The sequence below is a fragment of the Rosa chinensis genome, chromosome 2 (genome assembly GCF_002994745.2).
Source record: "Rosa chinensis cultivar Old Blush chromosome 2, RchiOBHm-V2, whole genome shotgun sequence".
NCBI classification, from domain to species: domain Eukaryota; kingdom Viridiplantae; phylum Streptophyta; class Magnoliopsida; order Rosales; family Rosaceae; genus Rosa; species Rosa chinensis.
The window spans coordinates 30,030,070-30,054,128 of NC_037089.1; the positions used below are offsets into that span (position 1 = coordinate 30,030,070).

At 38.2% G+C, this 24,059-nt stretch overlaps 2 protein-coding genes across 3 annotated transcripts; both read right to left on the reverse strand.

Moving 5' to 3' along the window:
* Positions 1-1,008: 1,008 nt before the first annotated feature.
* LOC112188430 (phosphoribosylformylglycinamidine cyclo-ligase, chloroplastic/mitochondrial) lies at positions 1,009-3,966 on the reverse strand. 2 transcript variants are annotated; one of them, XM_024327549.2, is made up of 9 exons: positions 3,700-3,966; positions 2,951-3,307; positions 2,757-2,851; positions 2,578-2,679; positions 2,429-2,488; positions 2,078-2,250; positions 1,832-1,934; positions 1,560-1,718; positions 1,009-1,454 (listed from the first exon to the last, which is right to left on the reverse strand). In XM_024327549.2, the coding sequence occupies exons 2-9, from the start codon at positions 3,294-3,296 to the stop codon at positions 1,293-1,295; spliced, it is 1,200 nt and encodes a 399-aa protein (XP_024183317.1). In that variant the 5' UTR covers positions 3,297-3,307; positions 3,700-3,966; the 3' UTR covers positions 1,009-1,292. The 2 variants fall into 2 exon arrangements, with proteins under 2 accessions (XP_024183317.1, XP_024183315.1); XM_024327547.2 differs by having other exon boundaries at positions 2,951-3,312.
* A 668-nt stretch (positions 3,967-4,634) lies between these two features.
* LOC112187061 lies at positions 4,635-24,004 on the reverse strand. Its single transcript, XM_024325693.2, has 26 exons — positions 23,681-24,004; positions 22,684-22,865; positions 20,366-22,585; positions 19,094-19,169; positions 18,778-18,900; positions 17,544-17,790; positions 16,858-17,343; positions 16,571-16,756; positions 16,166-16,462; positions 14,663-15,289; positions 13,255-13,654; positions 13,016-13,143; positions 12,598-12,768; positions 12,245-12,433; positions 11,249-11,809; positions 11,087-11,146; positions 10,616-10,944; positions 9,995-10,427; positions 9,337-9,804; positions 8,771-8,887; positions 8,568-8,689; positions 7,750-8,485; positions 7,079-7,333; positions 6,625-6,807; positions 6,086-6,427; positions 4,635-5,809 (listed from the first exon to the last, which is right to left on the reverse strand). The coding sequence occupies exons 2-26, from the start codon at positions 22,856-22,858 to the stop codon at positions 5,060-5,062; spliced, it is 9,681 nt and encodes a 3,226-aa protein (XP_024181461.1). The 5' UTR covers positions 22,859-22,865; positions 23,681-24,004; the 3' UTR covers positions 4,635-5,059.
* Positions 24,005-24,059: the final 55 nt, after the last annotated feature.

Sequence of the window (24,059 nt, forward strand, 5' to 3'; positions counted from 1 at the left end):
TTGATCCGCGAGCATTTTGATGAGGCCTAGTGCTTCACATTCCATCCCTCTCACCACTGGTACTGGTACTGGTACTGGTACTGGTACTGGTACTGGTACTGGGACCATCACCCTTCTTCACTCAAATCCCAGAATATCCTTGTTTTCTCAGTCCACAGAGTCAAGATTACAAAACCCAGTATTCAAATTAAGCCCCACCAACCAAATCTTCCCAGTTGAAGACCATGTCTCAAGCCTCTTAAGTTGTGCCTGTCAATGGTGGCGAAGTTGTAGTTAGGGAGACCCAGGTAGAAAGTAACAGAAGGCTAATTAATGTTGATGGGATTTATCTGGAAGTGGTTGACAAGATGGTGTATGATGCTCTTATTTGGAGCTCATTTCATGGCCTTCTTGTTGGTGACAGGTCTGTTCAGGTTAGTGATATTGCTAACTCGACTCTTTTCAACTAATGGAAACCAGAAAAGACTGGAAATTTAAGTTTCTGTTCTTGAGTGTTTAGTGAAGGAAACCATAAATTCCAATTGTACAGAAGTCGAACAACAGCAGAGAATTTGTCAAATCAGAGTCTCAATCTGCACCCAAAAATTCGCAGCTCAAAGTCCATCGACCATATACTACTCTGCAACTAAAAAAATTGATTCCTGAACTGATCGAACAAGCAAATTAAAGTCTTTATAAAATCTCAATTCCATCTGAGATTTTCCAAGAAAGGTTATTTTTGTTGCCTGCTCCCAAATCTTGCTTCATGCTTTATCTTATTCTTTCTGTCTTCTCTCTTTCCAAATTCAGAAATACAAAACACAAAACAGAAAGAAATGCTTCTCAAGCTCAAATCAACTCCCATCTCCCTCTGTCCCTCATACCTTTGTTGAATATTCTTTGAATGTTGGAGATGCTGGGTTCATGAGTAAATGTCTATAATTGATGGGAGGAGGATTTCCATGGATAATAATGACTGCAATTCCAAAGAACCTTCAGAAGACGTAAGAATCGATAAAGACAAAAATATGTTTAAGAGGGGTAAACTTGGAAATTCAATAAAGTTTGATTGAGATGACATCTTATGAAGTGATGAAATTGCACTCCCTAATACAGAAGTTGGGTCATAGATTGGAATAAGAGGACCCATAACTAAAAGAAGTTATCCACAATACACTAACAAATTCCTCTGAAACTATGAACGTCAAGATACAAAAATAACAGCAAAAAAAAACTACAGTAGCTTGCATCTCAGCTTGTCAAATGGGTTCAAAAAGGAACATAAAGACGGATCGAGCCACAAGTTATACATTTCATCTATAACTCACTCCTTCACCAGTTATAACCTCACCAATGCAGTAAGCTCCATTTCCGTCTTCAAGTATTCTGTGGGATGCCTCCTTACTCACAACAAGAACCATCCCAATACCCATATTAAAAGTTCGTCTCATTTCAGCATCTTCTACTCTTCCAGCCTAGTGTTAGCATTAGATAAATAAAATGAGAAAACACATAGGATACTTAAATGCCAGAGAAAAGCTCAGAAATCATAAGACGAGATTAGATGAAATTCTCGTTACCTCCTGGATCCATTTGAAAACAGCTGGGACTTCCCATGAATCTTCATAGATGACAGCTCCTAGGCCTTTTGGAAATACTCTAGGTATATTGTCGGTGAAACCACCTCCTGTGATGTGGGCTACCCCCTTGACACCTCCCTTTCTAATTATGTCAAGCACCTATTTCAGCAAGCAAAAGCAAAAAGCAGAAAGCATTTTCAGCAGCTAGTTAAACACAAAACAAGAAAATGAGCACAAATGCAAAATATTATAAAGCACGGTTTCATGTTGACCTGCTTAACATATATCACTGTGGGGGCCATCAAAGCTTCACCCAAGGTAACAGAGTTACCCGGTAGTTGGTCCTTCAGAGACAATCCGCTATGAGCTAGAACCCTATAAAGATGTACCGGCGCAAATTTTGTCATGAGTTAGAACCACAGGGTCAGACAAGGAAAAAAAAAACACACACACACAGTTCAAGTTAATGCACATGCGAAACAGGGAAGATGTTTGTTTTTTCTTTCAACAACACCAACCTTCTTACAAGAGAAAAACCATTGGAATGAACCCCACTGGATGGTAGGCCAATGAGGACATCTCCAGCCAAAATGTTTTTCCCATCAATCACTGATTCCTTGTTCACAATTCCAACAGCAAAACCACTGAGGTCATACTCACCCTCTGCATAGAAACCCGGCATCTCAGCAGTCTGAAAATATATGCAATTCACTGAGTGCTACTTATCAAAAATATGAATAACATGTGTCTACAGAACACAAGGAAAACAAACAATATACAAACAAATTAACATAAGAATACATGCTTGGAAAATGGATTCCCCAGCCAACAAGACAAGTGAAATTGCAAAACTAAGTCATTTAGAATACCTCTCCACCTAAAAGAGCACAGTCAGATTGTTGGCAACCATCGACAATTCCCTTGATAACCTAAAACAAAGAAAGGGAATCTAAATAAGCTGCAGTTGGTAGCATGTCTTTACAGAATTATAGAAGCTGAGGTACACAGTGACCTCTACCTTTTCAGCCAGATCAACATCAAGGCGGCTTGTAGCAAAGTAATCAAGGAAAAATAATGGCTTTGCTCCCGAAGTGACAATATCATTGACACTCATAGCAACCTGAGAATTGAAGTTGATCAGTACAGAAATCAAAACACATACACTACCACATGACTCATCTTGGGTATTAGTATTACCAAATCAATACCAATGGTCTCATGAATTCCAGTATCAAATGCAAGCTTAAGTTTAGTTCCCACACCATCAGTACCAGCAACGAGATATGAAGCACCTGTTCACCATATAACTTGATCATCCCAAGAAACAAACTCAAACTCACAGAGAACCACAACTGTCACTAACTGCATACACATAACTCAAAATTTCATACCGAGAGGGAAAAGACCTCCAAAGCCTCCAATCCCAGGAGCCATCTTGGCAATTCGTCGAACAAGTTCCGATCCGGCATCTATATCAACACCAGCACCCTTATACGTCAGACCATCATTTTGATCATAGCTTTCACCGGAATCATTCTTCGAAAGTGAGCATACGCGTTTGCTCTGGGAAACTCCACTTGACGAAGCCATAGAGAGGCCGGAGAAGTTGTTGGAGAGAGACCCGGACGGCAATCTGGATAGCTGGGTATGGGTGGAGTTGGGTTTCCAATAAGAGGGTCTTGAAGAAGAGGCAAAGCCAAGAGCAAGCTCTGTGTTTGCTTTGAGGCCGGTGGACATGGCTAGTGTGCCTGGACTTAATAAATTGAAAAGAAACATAGAGCTAGTCAATCCCAACTGATTCAGCAATGTACAATAGCAATGGAATACTCATCAATGAATCAAAAAGATTGAAATTTGAGAAAAGCCCATGATTCAATGAACTATGCCAACTACAAATAACTGAAACACTAGACAAAGAACTATAGAAAAAAAGTGAAAATGCAGAACAAACAGAAGTCTAGAGCATATAAATATTGGAAACTAGAGCAGAATAAATCAATTGAGCAGTAGACAATGGCTGAGATAATCCCTAAATATAACTAGGACAAATTGAACTAACTAAAACCCTGATAAACCCTAAAATAATCCCCAATTGCGTACACAATCACCTAAAGAAGAAAACTTTGAAATAGATACTTACAGCTTGGGGGGTTATAGGAGGGATTCAGAGGTTGAAGTTTGAAGAAAATTGAGAGAGATGAAGGACTGAACAAGATGACGGCTTGAATCGGTTTTCAAGAGTTTTGGGTGGATATGGGAGAGCTCTGTTTGGGTTGGGAAGAAAGTGAGGAAGTAGAGGGAGGGAGAGAGAGAGAGAGGAAAAAGGGGCGGGAATAAAGGGAGAGGATGCTAGGGTTTATGGTTAGAAAGCTTTAACAATTATACACCGTCACTCCTCCCACCCACACACTACACTTCCAACACACTAGAAACTGCACATTGCACAGTGCCCAAAAAAATTTGTACCATTATTTGCAATTTCAACTAATTAATTTATATTGACCAAGATAAATAATTAATTTCTGATTTTTTTTTTTTAAGAATTTTTGAGTTTTTAAGTAATGATTGTATGTTAGTTGTTTTGTTCTGTAATACTTATTTATATCACTTAGAACACATCCAACAGATCCTCTAAAACGTTAGTTTTATCAAAAAAAATTCTCTTATATCAACTCGAATAATTTCTCAATCATTTCTTATGTTAGATAATCCTTAAATTTCACGTTTCCATCCCAAATTTCTATACCGAAGAGAGAATATGCGCCCTAAAGATAGTAACCAACAAAATTTCTACTATTTTTTTTTTTTTATGTTGCAAAAGCAATTAATGACAAAAGACATAAATTTTTTTAGCCAATTAAAAATAAAGATTATCCAAATATAGCTAAATTTTAAATAATATTATTAGAAAATATTTCTAAAATTAATTAACTAAAATAACATTGCATATTTTTAACCAAAATAAAGAAATCTTTAGGTAATCAGAGATGCTCCTTAACATTATTTTTGAAATTAACAGTGCACCCTTAACAAAGAGACTTGTACCACTAAGGCAATTCATGTGGGAACAAAATGAACCACACAGATCAGAGATTTCGCAATAGTTGCAATAAGAAACACTGATACATTTGAATATTTGATATCAACACGGGGCAATACAACAGCTGAAGTTATCAATAAAAGAATAGGTGGTAATAACGGAGAAAAGAGAGAACAAAATCATATACTACATCTACATGCTTTACTTCTATGTCAAAACTGGTTGCTGCTTCCGGCTGGTCGGACGAAGCGGAAAAAGAATAAGGATATCAAACCTGTCAACTAAATTTACAAACTGTAACAAATTTACATGTCCTGTATTGTTTCTATTTCCATTCCTACGTTTTCTCTTTCCTACTTTTCTCCTTCTCCCCTTCCCCTTCTCTTTCTCATTTACTTTTTTTCTTCTTTTGATGGAACCATTTGTAGGATCTCATTGTCATCACCGTCATATCAAGATCTCACATTAGTGGTAGATAAGCACCACCGTGGCCTTTCCTCAGGACAAGAGGTCCTACATTCTCAGGCACCCTATCTAACGCCTTCGTGCATGCATCAATAACATCTCCAAAACCAGTTGCCACAGTAGCCAGCTGCAACCTCAACTTCAAATCTCTAGTCCTTTTCAACAAGCATCGAAACGACCTCCCCAGATATTTTGCCCATTCCGCTGGCAACCCTCCCCCAGTTAACCAAACTGAGAACTGGGACTGGTCCCCTCTCGCTGCCACCTCGGCCCTGTAAAACCTTGCTAGATCAATGAGCATTGAGGGCTGGAGAGGAAGAACAGCCACAAATTCAGCCACAAAATCTTCCAGAACTTCTGGTTTGAGCATCTGGTTCCAAAGTACCAAAGCCCACTCACTTGGCTGGTTAAGACCATAGGCTTCAGCAACAATGAGGGCCTCTTGGAAACGAGACTGCTCAACTAGGGCACGCCTGGCATTGGTTTCGGATCGGTACAGCCAGTGGAAATCTGGCATTCGAATCTGAAGAGATAAGAGGGAGGCCTGAGCACATGCTCTGCGTGTTTTGTTGCCAGCATCAATGGATTTGTGAACTTCAGCAGCTTCAATGTAATAACGCATAGAGTCTAGAAGGTCCTCATTCTGATCCTTGTCATAACGACAGAACCACTGTTCTGATGACTGCTCTGCTCGTGACTCCAAAAGAGCAGCCGTTTCATGTTTCATGTCAAAGTGATTATAGACCTGTGGAAAGAAAGCAAGGAAACAAGAATAAATGGTATTATTTCATAATTAGTTGTTTTTGAACACATAGGCAAGTAATAAATTTATTGCATGGCCTTTTTTTTTTTTAGGGGTGTATAGCCTTATTTAAGGTGCAGTCAACTAATACTATAAAGTCGCTAACTGAGTAACTGGTCAACTAGTACATTGCGCTAATAACCCTATTTACTTTGAAATCTCATAAACTGTATGAAATAGTTGGTGATAGTTCGAGAAATCATGTCTGCAGATACTAACCATAGCAAAAGCATCAAGGTCATTGGGATTAAAATGCTTCAATGATGTCAGAACAGCCATCCGAAATCCGCGGACGGCCTCAGCAGTGCCAGCATTCGCATCTGCAGCAGCTGAATACTTCTGAAGAAGGAGATCCAGTTGGCCATTTTCAATCAGAATTCCGAGAATGAAATTGAGGGCGTGGAAGTTTCCTACTCCAGTTATCAGACGAGCCAAACATGAAAAATCACCCTCAGACACATAAGCTTCAACTCTAGTAGCTGCAAGGGCTACAAGTACATCAACTCCATCAAGGCAAGATGATAATTTGTAGAAGTGGTGTGACAAAATTAGAAGCTCAACCTGAAATCATTGTTTAACAAACAAGCATCAGCTCAAGAAAATGAAAAATACTCTCATGAATCACTGAACATCACTTCTGTCAATCGAAAAAAAAAAAAAAAAAAACTGTTAAATTGCGTGTTTTTTTTTTCCCTTAAATAGTTTGAACATGCAGCGCAAACAGGACAAATAACAAGACCTATCTCTAGTATTAGTACCTCGCAGGCATGTGGTATTTCTTGTCCAGTAATAACCAAGCGCATTAGTGCATGCCCAATTTCTTGTTCAGAAGGACAAAGCTCTGCCCACTTTAAGAAGTCTGAAAACCTCCAGAGTAAGGGAGCAGGTCCTTCTTCTTTTTGAGAATCCATATATCCCCCACGATGAGCAGCCAATAAGCCCTGGAGACACAGTCCAAACATATATTAAACCCCTAATTTGTAGAGTATGTTCTACCCCAATTTACCTTATATTAAACTAGTCTAACTTTGCACCACAAATTAAACATTAAACCACCCCAATTTGTACAGTACCCTCCATTTAACTTATATTATACCAATTTAACTGCACACCACTATTATAGTCTATTAAAACGAATTTGAACATATATTAAAACCAGCCCAATACTTTTTGAACATAGGTACGCGAAGAAGTAATAGTTAAAAGCCCAACCTTTAGAAAGGATTCGGAAAGAATCTGAGCAATACTGGCTGCGGGCATTGAATGAGTTCTGACAAGGAGATGTGCCTCCTCAAATGATTCTTGTGCTTTAAGGGAAAGCAGCTGTAGTAGTTCAATTGGCTGCTTAACAAATGCCTCCGCAAATGGAAGACCTAACATGCTTGCTGCTTTGTTGACTGCTATTATCCTCTTGCATAGTCCACGTCCGCTACCTTCAGTAAAAATGGTTGCTAGACTCTCCAAAACCTTTCATAGTCAATAGCAAGTTAACACACAGACATCAAAAATCAGTAAAGAACTAGAAGAGAGAATAGAGGGAATCCCTAGCCACTAAAAGGCCATTCTTTTTTCTGCGAAGAAAAACTACATCAACTTCAGAAAAGAAAAGGAAACAAAAATGAGGAGTGCAAACTTGGAATCTTACGCTCACATCCAATAACAAAAGATAACAAAACAAGCTAACTGCAAACAAGTCACACAACCACAGCTACAAATGCCATGAAATCTAGAAGGGAAAATCCCATAAAATCTACAAAAACAACAATTAAAGACCTAGCATATCCTTTAGACACACAAGTATAACATAAGCGGTGAAGGAAAAAAAAACACGCATGTGCAGTGGCCAAGAGAGATTAAGAGGAAAAATGAATTTGGACACAAACCTGCACTGTATCAACTTCATGTTGCTGCGTTAGAATATGGTGGGACTGAATAACTGAACGTACTTCTTCATCAAGCATTGCTATAGATACTTTTTTACTTGGAGTTGACATAGCAGCAAGCTTCAGTGCGGCGTCCACAAGTAAAATTTCAGATGGTACTTTTACTGGAGACAGCTTATGCTGGAGTTGCTTTGCAGCAGCTATTTGTCCAAATTCTAATAAAGAAAGAACAGCCCTTTCCAGCTCTGCAGGTCCAACCCTTTCCTCCCACCGTGAAAAAGACATTTCCGTTTTTGAGTTTTCATCCTGAGACTGCAATTCATATCTCACATTGAGAGAATTGGAACCCTCATCAAGATCACCGCTTTTTTCTGGTGAGTCTAGTACTGGCCGTCGTAATGGCACATAGCCTTTTGCCCTTCGCTTAGTCTTTGTACTCCCTGCTGTTGTGGTTGGAAAGCTAACATCTAATACTTGGTTCTTGTGATACACCTGGTTATTTTCCCTTGCATCATGTTTCTCTACAGTTCTGTTCTTAAATGTACCAATGTGATTGTCCATTTTTGTTATGATACTTGCTGTTCTGTCAATAATACTGGAGCTATTTTTGTGAATAGGATCACGGATGGAACTGCTTAGATTGAAGTCTCCTTCACTCTTACCTTGTGCCTCTGATTCTACCGCCAAGAGCCATACTCTAGTCTCAATTTCCCGAATCAGATGAAGTGGATAAACTCTGATGATTTGACAGCACCAATCAGTGAAGAAATAAGCAAAACAAAGTAGCGAAAAAATCAAATATGTGATTATTATCTTACGGATTGGACAGAGTAATCATTCCGCTCAACCATTGTAGTGAAAGCAGTAACAGCTCATGAAGCTCCCTAGCTGGAAGATCTTTTTCCAGAGCTTCTGCATGCTTGAGGAAAAATAGCCCAGCCTGGAAATCATCTCAAAAAATTAACCAGACACTAGGATAAATAATTTGCTGACAACAGTTGCAAATGCAAAGAGAAAGTACCTGTAAAGCAGGGAAGGAATATCTGATGAAGAGGGTTTGGCAATGTCCCCATAAAGCGATTCTCTCCTCGGGAACATCCCAAAGAAATTCCTTCCACTCAGCTACCATAGATTCAGCCTACAGAAGCAAAAATTAGAAAAAAACAAATATTAGAGACAGACAGACAGACAGATAAACACACAGACACAGACGACAGAGATGGTAATGGAATTTATACAAAGGTAATCTATTAACAGCATATTATGTTTCTCTCAGTATGGTCAACTGACTCCTTACAATGTAAACAAACTACACTCCCAACATGTTACCGGTCAACTGGCTAATATCAGTATCTGTTATATTTCATATATCACGACTTTTTTTTTTTTTAACTTTAAAAGAAAATTAACTATTATTTGTGTAAATCACCAGAACAAAATATTGTCTATGGATTATCTAAATTTGGAAAGGAAAGCATATCATAATTAGATGTATAAGGCATCAAGCCTTCTATTCCATTGTCTTTTCAACTCTCCTATTATCTTAATGAAAGATACTAAGCCAAGCAGATATCTATACTAGATTACCTGAGTTTCAGTTACATGATGAACAGCAGATTTCCAAACTCCAGCACTGGCCTCCAACTGTCTCGCCCAGTTGCGTGCTTGCTCCCAGTGTCTATTACTTTCCAATGCTGTTGCAAGTGCACCATCATCTAGAGTTTCATTCCCTAGGTGTAAATTATCATCCTTGCGTAATAGTGGCTCCGCTAAATTGATTTTCCAATGAAGCCGCTGGTAATGAGTAGCTGCGGAGCCTCCATCACCAAAATCAGTGGCAGCAAGGAGTTTTAGTAAGCATCTCTTTTCATAAGGAGATGGACATGTCAAAAGCATAGCATCCGCAGCTTTAATAGCCGTAGAGCTTATCCAAGATGCACCAATGTGCACATCTCTTCCTACATTTGCCTGTAAGCGAGTCGACTCTTCTTTAATTCGGGCACAAAAGGAATCTAAATGCGCTGATGCTTCAGAAAGGCGCATTTGTGAAAATGCCTGAGGGGTAGGGAAATAAAAAAGAATAAACAATTAGACCTCGTATTAATTTGATCCTATTACTCATTCCAAAGCCCATAGGAAATCAAACTAAGCAATGTCAAAAGTTAAACACCAACAACGTAATTTAGTTTAGCAATTTGAAGTAAATGGATCAATTAAAGGAAGCTGTGTTGTACTTTTCACAAACCTGAAGTGCACGTATGAAAGGTACGAGAGAACATGAAGGAAGGAACATTTCAAATGCCCTTAACAAAGGCAGGAACAGGTGTTGCTCACAAAGCACTGAAACCATCTTGGACAGCGAAACAGACACTTCATCAGAATCAGCTAAATTCATATTTCCGCCAAGTTTTATATTTCTTTCGCCTTCAGAAATAGTTCGCTGGTTATCAAATATTTTTGCACCCACAGGAGAATCCAAAATTTCAGACGCTGTAGCAGCTGAGGGATCTCCTGAGTTGGGTTCCAGAAGCCGCCTCCTCTTTGAATTCTGCCTATTGTAATGAAATGTAAGAGATTTACTCCCTCCTGCTTGCAGAGCATTAGTAGCTTCCACAGCTGCTCCAACATTATTTGCAATTCTGGAAGCAATATCATTCACCTTGATAGATGAAGTTTCCCTGTGGAGAATAAAGTAGCAGCGAGATCAAGTTTTGAAGATTGCAAAGTAATGTATCATAGAACTTCCTATCTCACAAGCACTTGAAACAAGTGTTAAGTTTATTGCACAGAAATTCTCCAATATACACTGAATCATTTGAATACAAGCTAGAAAGCATCATTTTGTAAATGGGATATCAGAAGTAACCTTGCAGCAGTTATTTCCAGCCAGACTGTTAGGCAAGATATTGGAGACACATCTGAAAAGCATGATGCAATCATTGCCAAAATTGACCAGGATAACTCCTTTGCTTTCATCAAAATGGCCTCTCCAGGATTTTTCTGCTTTTCACATTCTGCTAATATTCTAAAAAGCTCAACTGGGACACAAATGCTTTCATTGGTAAAGGAAGCTTCACTCCTTTTTTCCATAGTATCTGTATTTGTTGAAGAGCTAGCTTTTCTTCTTGACTGCATGCCTTTCAGAACTGTTGAAATATGAATTTTAAGACGTGGATCACTGAAGTCCTTTGACGCCTGAAACATGAAGGGATGAGGAGATAAAATTGGCCTCAAAGATGAAGGGATGAGGAGATAAAATTGATGCAAGGTTTATTATATGTCTATCTGGTTCTCAACAAAAACGTGTTATACTTGTTTTAATAGGAACAAGACATACCACTTGGACCACCGTGTCAAAAGGATATCCACCAATCTGAGCTTCTGACAAAAAGCCAACCTTAAACAGACAAAGGGACCACAGATAAATACTAGAGAAATTGTGTAGTGGCCAGATTCATATAATATAAACGACTAGTTTAACAGTATGATATATACAGACCCAATCATTGTCTCTTGCCAGTACAGAAAGATATCTTGTGCTCAAGGGAAGGTGGTGCATCTGGCAGAAAATTGTAACTAAGTTCCAGCGATGGCTTGCAGCTTTCTGTTGAGATCTCAACTCAATTCCATCACCATCGCCACATAACAGCCAAGACCCACATGTTTTCCCATCCGCCATTGGAGGAAGGCTAGCCTTCTCCATGAATTCTAAGAAAAGCATGAGAGCTCGTGAAGGTTGTTTACGAGCAGCTAAACTTGGAGTACCCTTTTGCTTACTCATGCTTGCACTATCCTGCTGCAGATACTCATCGGCTAGAGCTCGAGCCAGAGACTCCATTATATCACTTTCATGGCCAACTGCATGAAATGCAGACCCTTTTGTCGAAAGTTTCCTTAAGTTGTCAATATTGTCACTAGATTTGTAAAAGTAAGACATCCGTTTCAGGGCAGCAATGTCTATGCGGAGCATGCTGGCAGAAAATCCGAAAAGCTCCAGTAGAAAAGCGCATGAAGCCACCAGCACAGAATCCTCAAAATGCATAATTGCAAGTGGCATGACCTAAAAAGAAAGTGCCACAAGCACGTCACAGAACCATCCAAATCTCCACCCTCACTACCAATTGAAAGAGAAATAACTGAACCATACTTCTATCCTCTGTGTTACCTTAGTTAGTTCTTTTTTTTTGTTTTCCGTGTACATAATACTAAGTCATTATAACTGAATGTATAACATTAACTTCTTTTGTGCACTGCCAGTACACTACTGTTTGTACTCTTTCCGTTTTTAATATATATACATATATATATATATATATAATTATATATCTAGTGTCAGGTAAAAACCGTAAAATAAAAAATATATTCTACTGAAGGAAAACTGAAATTTAATAAAACAAAAAAAGAGAATGTACACAAGAGTTGATAAGAGATCCACTTCACTAGTTTCTTGTCCACAGAAAAGTATGATACTAAATGACTAGAAAATAAAACTTACTGATGAAAGAAGAGACTCTTCACTTTCTGTTATAGGTCCAAGAAGTGTCTGAACATCTGCTTGAACGTTTGCTTGTATTTGTCCTTTTCCTTCTGATTTTAATTTTTGAACTCTAAAACCAAGAAAATGATTAAAAGCAGCTAATGCACGTCCACGATGTAAATGGTGTTCAAGCCCAAGTGCATTTCCCTGTAATCACACTGTAGGTTTTAGCAATAGGCAAGCAGAGCTATTTGACCTTCTTTTTTTCTTTTTCTTTTTTATCGTTTCTTTATTAGATGAATAGTTATAGTTATTTGAACAATTCTCTAGTGTGATATGAATAACTGTCTCAATAGAAAGTAATCAGATACCTCAAGTGCAGAATTGTAGAGTTCCTCCTCAATGTGTTTTTGGATAGTTGCTTCCCAGGAGAGTGAGCTGATTTCTACATCCTCATCAGTGTTTAGGACAAATTCTATATCTCTTTGCAGCAGACCTTCTCCCACAGGCAGACCTGCTATTGATTGCCATCCAAGAGGACCCTGCAATGTCATGCAAAATGCAGATACAATAATGTAATCCAAATACCTCACTAAAAATCACTAACAACTGACGAGCAAAGGAGACAGGAAAGCAGGAAATCTGTTTGAAGCAACTAACATGCCATGTCAAGATATACTTTAAAAGCAACCTGCTATTGCATGTGTGCAATAGAAATCATATGTGTACATATGTCTGGGCAAATGTTGATTTCGGAAAAGTGACACATAAGCAATAGAAGTAAGATACCTGAGCATAAAGCTGAATTAACCTCCGCACAGCCTTTGGAAACCAGCATGGAAGCATTTGCAGAAGTGAAGTATCACGTCCAGAAGAGAAGAATATGTCATCACGCCATGTTAAATAGTCTGAAAAACCTGAATTGACAAAATTATAAATTCTTAAGGCATAGTAACAAATCATTATAGAAGCAAATGTACTTTACAGCTACAATGAAAATGATTGAAACAGGATGGCTAAAACCTCACCATTCTTTGCTTTAGGCCCCACAAGATTGGAAGTTGTATCTTGCCCGAAACATGCTGATACAAATGTGTGCCACAGTGTAGGAAAACGCTGAAGAGTGGGCCTGAGATTCTCCAGTGTGCACTGGGCTGATGTACTACTATGCCTCTTTACACTGCCACTACTCAGACAACTTTGAAAGGGGGCAGAGGCATACATTAAGGTTGCCAGAGCTGCCAGTTCTCCCCCTCCTTCTGCAATGTCATCAACAGTACGAATTATTTCATCCGTCTCTGGAACACGGAGGTTACTATCCGGAACTAGATTGTGTGACAGTATCGCGCGAGAATTGGAAAATGATGCTTCATACTCACACCCTTTAACCCTAGAGAGGAGCAACCATCGTGCCCATTGACAATCTCCCTATAAGAATGAATTCAGAAAACAGATGAGACAAGAAAAAGTTGTTTTTTTCTATGGATAAGATGGGGAGGAAAATAGAGGGCCACATATATCAACATAACTTAACAGAGGCCATGAAGCAATTTGGAAAAGTAACGGACATGGCACACAATCTTTAACAAGGTATAGAGTTGGAGAACCCAGCCTAAGTACCACAGTTGTAGAATAAGACTAATATTTCATCATAAAATGCATAAAAGAACTCCGCTCAAAGAGAAGCTGTTGAAGATGGTTAGAGCATCAGAGAAAGTCTCAAATTGCCACCATAGACAAAGAACCCTAAACTACAGCTGCTTTCCAATCTAAACCGAGGAAAGAGTGTAATCTTTAACCTCCCCAGAAACATAGCCCATAAAGATGCCCAGAACCTAGCTATCTCCCAAAGTTTTTCCAGCTCTGTCCACTATAGGTCTCAAAGATCCTTTTATTTCTTTGCATCCATACCAGACAAATCACAGCTAACACCCCACATCCCCAAAGGACTTTGGCCTTTTCTCCTTGGCAAAAGCAGAAGGCTTTGCCTAATCAAGCAGTTCAAACTGCATCAGATCTTTTTTAATATTTAAGGCTCTTCCAACATTACTCAGGGAATCTAAGGTTTGGATCGTGTTTTAGAGTATCATTAGTCTCATCTTAAGATAACATTAGTCTATACTTAGTGCTGCAAGTGAGTCAAACCTCTCCGTGTCTTCTATCATATCATATCTTGCACTTTATTACTGAACTTCTAGCTTTCTTTTGATTATTATTATTATTATTACCCACTACTAAATTTTCAGCTGAAATGTTTTAAGAACAATTAAAAATGAAAAAAATAAGAAAGCCCACATATTCAAATGGGCAAATACAGCCAAACAAAGGGAACTTAAAAAGCATAACAAATAGAAACAGCCAATAAGGTACCGATGGGATCAGTGAACGAGTACAAGCAATCAGAGTTGAAACAGCACTAGATATCAAGAAACTTACTGCGGCTTCCTGAAGTGAACAAACTGAATCACTATCTGCTACCAACTCGTGCTGGTCAAGGTAAAGGTCCAGAAGGAATGGCAAGTTGTATTGTGCACAATGATGAATAAGTAGTTTATGTAAAGCCTGTATAGTACCACCATCCGGAAATTTCAGGACCGAAATATCCTCAATATTATCATCCTCTGAAGGGATCTCATACTTGCTAGTAATGAAGCCAGAACGGGCAAGAAGAGGTAGTATATCTGCTGTGCCTTCCCAATATTCCTTTGAGAAAATTAGTTTCCTCGCAAGTTTCTCTTCCATCAGCCTCTTTAACCATATGGAGCACATAACATTACACGAAAACCTGAAAACTTTGATCTCTGGTACATCCATGCAAACAGCATCCAATTCTTCAACAGAGCAGAGGTAATCACCATACTCATAACCTCTATTGCATTCAAAAGTTGAAGCAGGCTGTAGCCCATCCAAATTGATTTGAAGGCTTCCAACTACTAGAACATGTTCAGGAATAAGGTCCAGGAGTCTAGAGACTTCCTCCCAGTCATTGTGGCATGCATGGTACTCAAGCTGTGATTCCCACAAGACATGCACACCCATGAAAGATGACTGATCCAAAACAATCTGTATTGAAAGGGAATTATAAGTATGTAGGTTCCTCAACCTTTTCTAATCACAACAAGCAAGACATATCCAATAAAATAGGCTAGTATACAAACTAAAAATCTGAAAGATGCAAGAGGGTTCTGAGATGTTACATGAATGTAAAGCATGGTAAACTGTTCATAGCAGATTATGAGTACAAAATTCATATGCAATAGCCAAATGCTTAGGCTAGATTTTCTAGAGTATCTCAAAATCTCTTCAATGACCAAGTTCCAGCTTTAATTATAATGAGAAATTCAGGGAACCAAAAAAGTCGTTGCATGACTCGGTGAATGTTAGCAGTAAGACAAGATCAACAAAGACCCCGCGGGAACACAAGAGTTTCCTCTGTTGAAAATGGATGGAAATGACAATAAAAATGGAGTGAAGAATAAAAGCACTACAACCAGATTTTCTCCTGAAATCACTTTAGCCTTCAATTAGATATTTTTCAGAACATTTCACTCATGCTCAACAGTAAGGAGTGTTTAAAGACCACTAATTTGAGGGATTGGGCTTAAAAGGTCAAATTGCAGTAAAATGTGCATGTTCTATTTGAAACGAATTTGGGTGTTCATTTGAAATGAGATTGCAGCAGATGCAAGGAATATTACCCTTGGTTTTGCATAGCTTCACCAATCATTCATAAAACTGACAAAGGTCAATATAATTCAAAGAGGACCCCACAGTAGTGGGAACTGGGAAAGACTGTCAACTCAAAAGGAGCAAGACCCCAGCTCATTAAAGCATTATTATATCCCTACTACGTTTGTTTCAGCAGTGTATCCATAGAGTCAAAGTGCCAGTATATCTAGCTTGCAATATTAGACAAGGAAAATATGAAAAGTGACTTACTCGATCAACAGTTCTTTGATCATAGAAACTAAACCATACAGCAGCAGCAGCCCAGTAACCAGCGTATGCATTATCTTCATCAACCATAGGACCAGAAGGATTTTCATTTACGTTTGTCCATGAACCAAAAACAACTCCATCAATTTCATCAGACTCGATGGTAAAATTGTTGACTACAGGTGAATCCAGTAGGCGCAAATAATATCTCTTGGGCAAACTGGAACTTGCTGGAATTCGAGTGAATTCTTTCTGCCGTCCATGAAGCGTTTTCCAAAAACTACTGCTGGGGTATAGCCTCTATTCCAAGAAAAGTTTAAAATATAAGACAAATTTGTCAAGTCAATAAGGAAATCATCTAATTAATACTTAAGATCATGACATATATGATTGTAAGATATTACATACCTCAATAAGTGATATCCTATCCAATATCTTCCACTCATAAGATCCCAGATAACCATATTTATTCATCTCCTCAGTGATTTGCACACGAAGAGATCGTCTCACTGTGCCGAGTAATAACTGCTTAAGGCTGGTTTCTACATCCTCTCCGAGCCTTTGCAATGTGGCCACAGCAAGTCCAGATTCACCCTGTTGTCAGTAATTTTACTGGTTAACCATAAGTCTCAATACTTCATGTATGTCATAAGCAATAGCTCTATAACAAATTACCTTAACCATTAACAAATTACCTTCAAAAATAGGTCATAAGCAATAGCTCTTCCAACGTCACGGACTTCAGTGAAAGTATCATGAGGCTCCTTTCCAGAAAATGAATCTCTTGAACGGTGAAGATGTAGTTGAAGAACTGCTAAGGGCAGACGACCAGAGAGTAAAGCATCACTGACTACAGCCCTAAGGTCTAGATTATCTATCTTCCAACGAGCAATCATCTCTTTCGGATTCTCTAAGGGAAGAATTTTCTTCTCTAAGAGACCCCCTCGTGGCACAAGAGCAGATACTTCACTTAAATCCTCTGGGTCCAAAGGGACTTTAGAATCCACAGGTGTTAAAGCAAGATTATCAGTATAGTTAAATCCTGATGTCGATACAGGGAAAGAAACTTCATGCTGTTTTGATGTCTCCAAAGATATAGTGTCCACAGATACAATTGATAGCTGAGATTCGTTCTGCAATAAATCAGTGTCAACCAATCTTGATGCTTCCCCACTATCCACCTGTGATACAAAAATAGCATATATTACTTACATTAATTGTGGTAAGAGATGACAGAAATATTAAAGATAGCGAGAGGAGAGAAATCTTTTGGTTGTTCTGTTCTGCAATTATTGTTTAGTTGCTTTCTTTATTAAGGTATATTTCCTTCTTTCCTTTCACTATTAAAGTTTTATATATACTAAAGAACTGCAAAGCGTACCGATTCTTGGCCTGGCCTCTTATACTTGGAACCAAGTCGAGATTGCAGATTTCGAATTATCTCCAAAAAGTGAGCCATCTCACGAAGCCTCCTTGAATTTGCCATTTCATCTTCTTCCTTCACCGGTGAAACTGGTGGAAGAGAGAGAATTTGGGTCCTACCAGATTCATATGCATCTTTCCTATGTTCTAGCAACCAATACTTGCGAATCATTTTCGTCGCAAAAAAAGTGGCTAATGCAAGAAGCCTGAAGAACAAGAATGAAAAGAAAGTAAATCCCACACCTTATAAGTTCAAATAGTAGATCATATACAAGACAAGTACTGCACCCTATTTGAAAAGCATAAACTACTATGAAGTCTTATAGAAGAAAATGAATAAACGCACAAATGCAAAGAATCCAAATCACAAAGCCATTGTTCCATGGTATGGATGGAGTACCCAAACCCTTATAAACCCATAGGCAAGGTCCCATTTTTCCCATGTGAGATTTTATACTCTCAACATGTTCTCTTAATTTTGCTTCTTTTTATTTTATGTTTATCTAACAATTAAAATTAAAAATATGTTTTACATCTTTAACCTTTAAAAATAAAAATATGCTGATGTAATAATTTATTAAATAGAGAGTATTTTAGGTGTTTCAAATTTTGGTGAAGCCTATGACACCAAAGTTAGGCTTCCATGTATAGTAGTAGAGATGTCCATAGGATTTCAATTTATTTCCAGCAATGAAAAATTGGGGTTACAACTATGGACTACCCTTCAAACTCTTAACAGTTTTCACTTTAGACCCTGCACTTTTTGGGATTTACATGAACACCCCAAAGGGTAATGTGGTTCTAAGATATCGCTATTATCCCATCATTCCAGCAGGAATTTGCTGACATCAACCTAAACTTCCCTAAAGAAACAAAATTAACAGTAAACTGTTCTAGTACTCTAATTGCAACAAGTTCAAACCCTCAAGGTTTTCATGTGAACTCCAGATATGCAAGGTCTTAGAGGAAAAGACACCAACCCATACAGTAGTTTGAAACCTCTGCCAATATTCTGATATACATTTTTAGGAAGAGTCAACATTTTACAGGGGATAAATTCTTAACCTCCACCCCTCAACTTTTTACCCATAAGTGTATTTGAACAGCTATATGAATTTCTTGTAACTTGGATGAGGATGTGGTAACAAATATAATGTACACCAAATTGATTTCAGATCGGCATTGGATTTTACCTTGATGCAGCAGAAACCTCATTATCATTGCCAACTTTACGAAGCATCAGATAAACAGCCGCAAATAGCAATCTCAGTACACCCTCTTCTGCCAAATTGACACCCACAAGGTTTTCTAATGATCTGTTGAACAACCAAATGACCCCAAAGTGAAATGCCAATCAAACTACTAGTGTGCATATTTACAAGTATTCAACTACCATGATCCAAAATACATAACCTAGAATCATGCTGTAGAATATCAGTTTTTATACCAGGCAACAATGATTTTTTTGGGGGTGTGTGAGGAAGAAAAAAATAAATTGCAGAATCATACCGCTCTATCTCATCAAATTTCAAGTAATCCAGTGCCAACTGCAGCCGACGCATCCGAGATATTTTCAGGTCCCAACCTGAGATTGCAGCGATTTACTCAGAATTATTTCAGCACATCCTATAAAAACTATATACATGATAGCTGCACTCCAATAGGCCAGGTGTGAAAATTAGTCAAAGACTATGCAAACAACCCTACTTGACATGAACGAAAAAAAATACACAAACTGTTAAAAAAATACAAAATAGGCTGGACTAGTATCAATCACATAATCTGGCACGAAAAAACTGCTTATAGTGTAGCTATGAGAAAAAGAAGGCTTTATGTCTTGATAGAACATTGTAAGTAGTGGAATTCTTTTCTTCGGTCTACTAGTACTTGATCCAGTATATTTGTATCACAGTGTATAATCCATAGGTTTATTCATTAAAAAAGGATATCCTCATCACAAGTGTCCATTATCAGAACAAAATAATCTTAGTAAAGTTCAAAGCAGAAAAACAGTCCAGTCCTTCGCCCCAAACGTTGTCTAAAAGTCCTTTAGAAAGGAGTGATTTTAAATCTTGGAAAGCATTATGGAGCTAATTGTATAATTAAACAACTATAGTGTAGATAAAAATTAAAAGAAACACATGGATTCAGATGATTATCCCATAGTGATGCACATCCATTTTAAGATAATTGTAGCCACAGTAGTTGTATTCCTATATATTAATCTATAATTCTAATGGGTTTTTTTAATTAATCTAATCTTATAGATCAACAATAAGATATCTCACAAAAGAAAAGGATCAAAAATTAAAAAAAAAATCTAGTCTTACTGTTAAATCCAAATCTTTCCTTTAAATCATATAATGAAATGGAATCTTTAAATACTTCAATCAATAGGCCAAAACTGGATTATCCAACTGCCAAATCTAGAGAACCAAATTCACTAGGAAAAAAAAAGCAAGTGGTAGCAACGTAGTATCTGCATTGCAACCTCGAACCAATTAAGATGTCAATCTTATTCCATGGTGATAGTAGGATGTTTGTTATCAGTAGAAAATCATAGTATGCTAAATTCTCACCATTCTCCAAGCATAAGCAATCGGAAAAAAAAAATTAAATTAAATTAAAATAAAAACAAGGGGCAGTAATCTGCATTGCAACCTTGAACCAATTAAGATGTCAACCTTATCCCATAGTGATAGTAGGATGTTTGTTATATATAGAAAATCATAGCATGCTAAATTGTTATCTGTAGAAAATCATAGCATGCTAAATTCTCACCATTCTCCAAGCATAAGCGATCGGCTTCTTCAGCGCTTTCATATAGGATAACTCTGTCCATAATTTCAACATTCCATGGTGACCAAGGCTGTTTAGATTCTTTAGCTTCCCTTATATCTTTCACTTGATAACCAATGCCTGAGTTGACACACAACTGCCGACATCCAATAACTTCTACGGGAAGGAAATTTGATGAAACTGCTATAGAGGGAAGCACCACCGAAAGTCCACTTACTGTAACCAAATAAATGCATCCCTGGAATGTGCAACCCACTGCCTCATCAATAAAGGATTCTTCTTTCCCGTGGAGATAAACCTTTTTACAACCAGTATTCAAAAAGCTGTCATCACGAACTGCTGATTCTGCATGCAGATTGAGATGAACAATTTGAGAACCCCTCTGATCGTGCAAATTTTGGTTCTTCATAAGCTGAGTAATTCCCAATGGAGAAAAACAGATAGTATCCTTCTCACTAAATCTGTAACTGGGAACAAAGATCCTGCGCATAAGGTGTGACTTTCTGTGAGAGTCATCAAGCTTCTGATCAGTTACTTCTGATCTGTATCCAATCCCTTCTTGTTTGAGGTATAACTCGTGGTTTCTCTGAAGCACTTGTTTCCCAGAGCCATCCAGGAAGGATCTTCCTTTCATCATGGATGGAATGATAGAATTCCACAAACCAGATATCTCAGAATATACCCTCTGGTGGCTTATATCAGAACCACCAACCTCCCAACCAGCCAACATACCAAGTTCCAGATGCTGAATATGTGGAAGTAGTTTCGCATTTGTATAATATTTGTCCGGTAGATATTCACCAGCAGAAACCACATATATTACACCATAATCATCAATAGCAGCTACTAGAGAGGTATGTGAAGCAGAAATCAACCTTTTAAACAGTCTCCTGCCAGAATAATCAACATGTTGCAAAACTGATTTGTTCTGAATGTCATCAACTTGAGTAATATGCTTATCATAACCTGTGGAAACTGCTTCCTGCTTCTGCAAATGCAACTCAGAGTTGAGTCCTAAAGTCTGTAAAATATCTATATGTGCAACATACTCACCTGACATTGCTGCATAAAATACAATTAGCCCACAAGCATTAAGACAAACAAGAAGTTTATCAGAAAAGTGGAAGTCTGTCCATTGTGCTACTGAGCCAATATTTGGACTTTCGTCAAGCTTCACTGAGGAAACCCAATGAATTCCCATGTGGTCTAATCTAGCAATAAGCAGTACATTATTCTTCTTGCTTTTTCCACTTTCATCACTAGTATTGACAATTACCGGATCAACCTGTGTGAAAACAAATCCAATGAAGTAATGAGAATTGCTTGAGAACACTCTGCAGCATTTGTACACACTATTCATTCCAACACCTAAAAGATTGGACAAAGTCTCAGACTTGAAATGTGGATCAGATGAAGTTATGTCTAATTTCAGAGATTTATCACTCTCCAACTCATGAACTGTTTCCTGACCGCATGCCTTATCTGATGCAGAATCATTGTTTGAAAGGTAGTCCAAAATTGGCGAATTACTACTATTAAATAAACTAAATGAAACAACTCTTGCAGAGCTAGGCAACAATGACTTTTCCGGGAACCTGGTCAATATTTTACCATTATATTCAACATTTTCAACTTTAGTCAAAAAAGATTGCAACCATCTTTTAGAAGCAACACTTTTTGAGAACTCCTCATTCCCATCCACATTACAAATATGGGGACTTTCACTGTTTCCATTGGATTTGTTAAATTCAATATTTCCAGTAGCTTCAGAACTCAAACTGGTAGGTTCCTCCACCTCCATATTTCCAATTAAAGAAGCGGAAGGCCCCCACTCAACCCACCTCCCTTGCCCATACCCACCTTCCCGTGCATTGCTGGTTGTTGCAGTATTTCCGGTAGATTCAACAAAAGCATGGACCATAATACCTTGCTTGCCACACACAAACAAAAGCTCTCTAAATAAAGCATCCTTGTGCTGATTATAAGTGTCCTCACAAACGCCCCAAGCCAGAGAGTTAACATCACCAACAAAAGGGTAACTTTTAGATCTTAAACTGTCCCCTCCAAAACTCAAATCATTATCAACATCTCCTAATGATCCAGATGTGCATGGCAAATCATCCCTTATTGAATCTGACCTACCAGGCTCTGTCTCTGGACTTTGAAGACTTTCATCAATATTACACTCCAAATTATTACTACCTGTAGAGACCCATACAGACACATACAACAAAGAAATGATAAGGAGAAGGGTATAGAATCAAACACACGAGAGACAAAACAAGGTATGAAAAACTAACCTGTAATTAGGGGAAGCAATAAAGCCTCACACTGATACGAAAGCAATAATAATAACTGTCTTGTAGGTGAAATGAAGGCTTCACGAAATTCTGACAAGTTTAGTTGGGGCTGAGAAGGGCCCCATTTGAGCAACTGAAGTGTAGCAAGTCCTTTATCACCCACAGACAAATCCATTTGGATCCTTTAAGTGAATAAAACATCAGAGTTAAGTAGTAGAAATTGAAAAAGTAAATACTGTCACAGAATCTCATAACTGCATTATGGACAAAGAGCAGGTACAGAACTATGCAACCAATACCGTAAGAATAATAAAGTCAGTACAACCTCTCTTAATGTCTAAACAATAATCAGTTTCACTCAACACTGACTAGTGAAAGATGAAAAGGAAACAACAACTAATCATTACTAAACTTCCCTAGTACAACCTCTCTTTATGTCTATATAAACATGTACGTCCGTTGCAGAGTGTATATGTGGGTTTTGAACTAAGCATTCCATGAAGTACAAACTATCCTAGAAGGAGCCAAAAAAACTAGATTGAACTGAAGTCATCGATTTCTTACAAGTACAATTCATCTTCATATACACTACATCTTGCAACTAATCATCACCACAAACAGCCACCCGAACCTATGCAAAAAGCTTAATCAGAACCATAACTCTTCTCCCCTATCTATTCATAATTAAACTAGAACTTCAGCCTCTCCATCTCCATTCATTGTTTTCTTATCTCATCATTTCCTAATCCAAACAGATATGATAATCTGAGCTTAAACCACTGACACATTCATCATCCAAAACAGTTCATGGTTCAGTACAAGTGCATCACATACATGATCTCAATTCAGCTTACAGTACTGTAACTAACAATCCAAATCAAAAATCACTAAGATAAACAAAGCTTCAGAATCCGAATCAAAAAGAACCGAAACAAAAAAAAAACAAAAGTTTCGAAAATTCGAATCTACAAGAGCAAGAGAGAGTTCGAGAGAGCACCGGAAAGTTGTACGGACTGCTCAATCGGGGAGCGGCATCATACGCCGGAATTGGAAGTGGTGTCCGTCTCTAGGGTTTTCAGAGCTGAGGAAATTAGTCAGGTTGTGGAATGAGGAGTTGAGGATGGTGATGTGTGGAGGGGGGTGGGAGTGGCGTTATGAAGTTTGAGATTAGGAGAGTGAGGCGGAGAAGCGGCGGTGGGAAATGGGATTGGTGCCGCGGCCGGAGAGGTGTTCGGAGTCGGTGATGCAGAGACGAAGGAGAACAAGGTGATGGTGGAGGTGGTGATGGCTTGGAGGAGAGGGGAAAAAGATCTTGACACAGCGGGTGAAATTTTGGTTTTTTGAGAATATCGACATTCAATTATATTGGGATGACG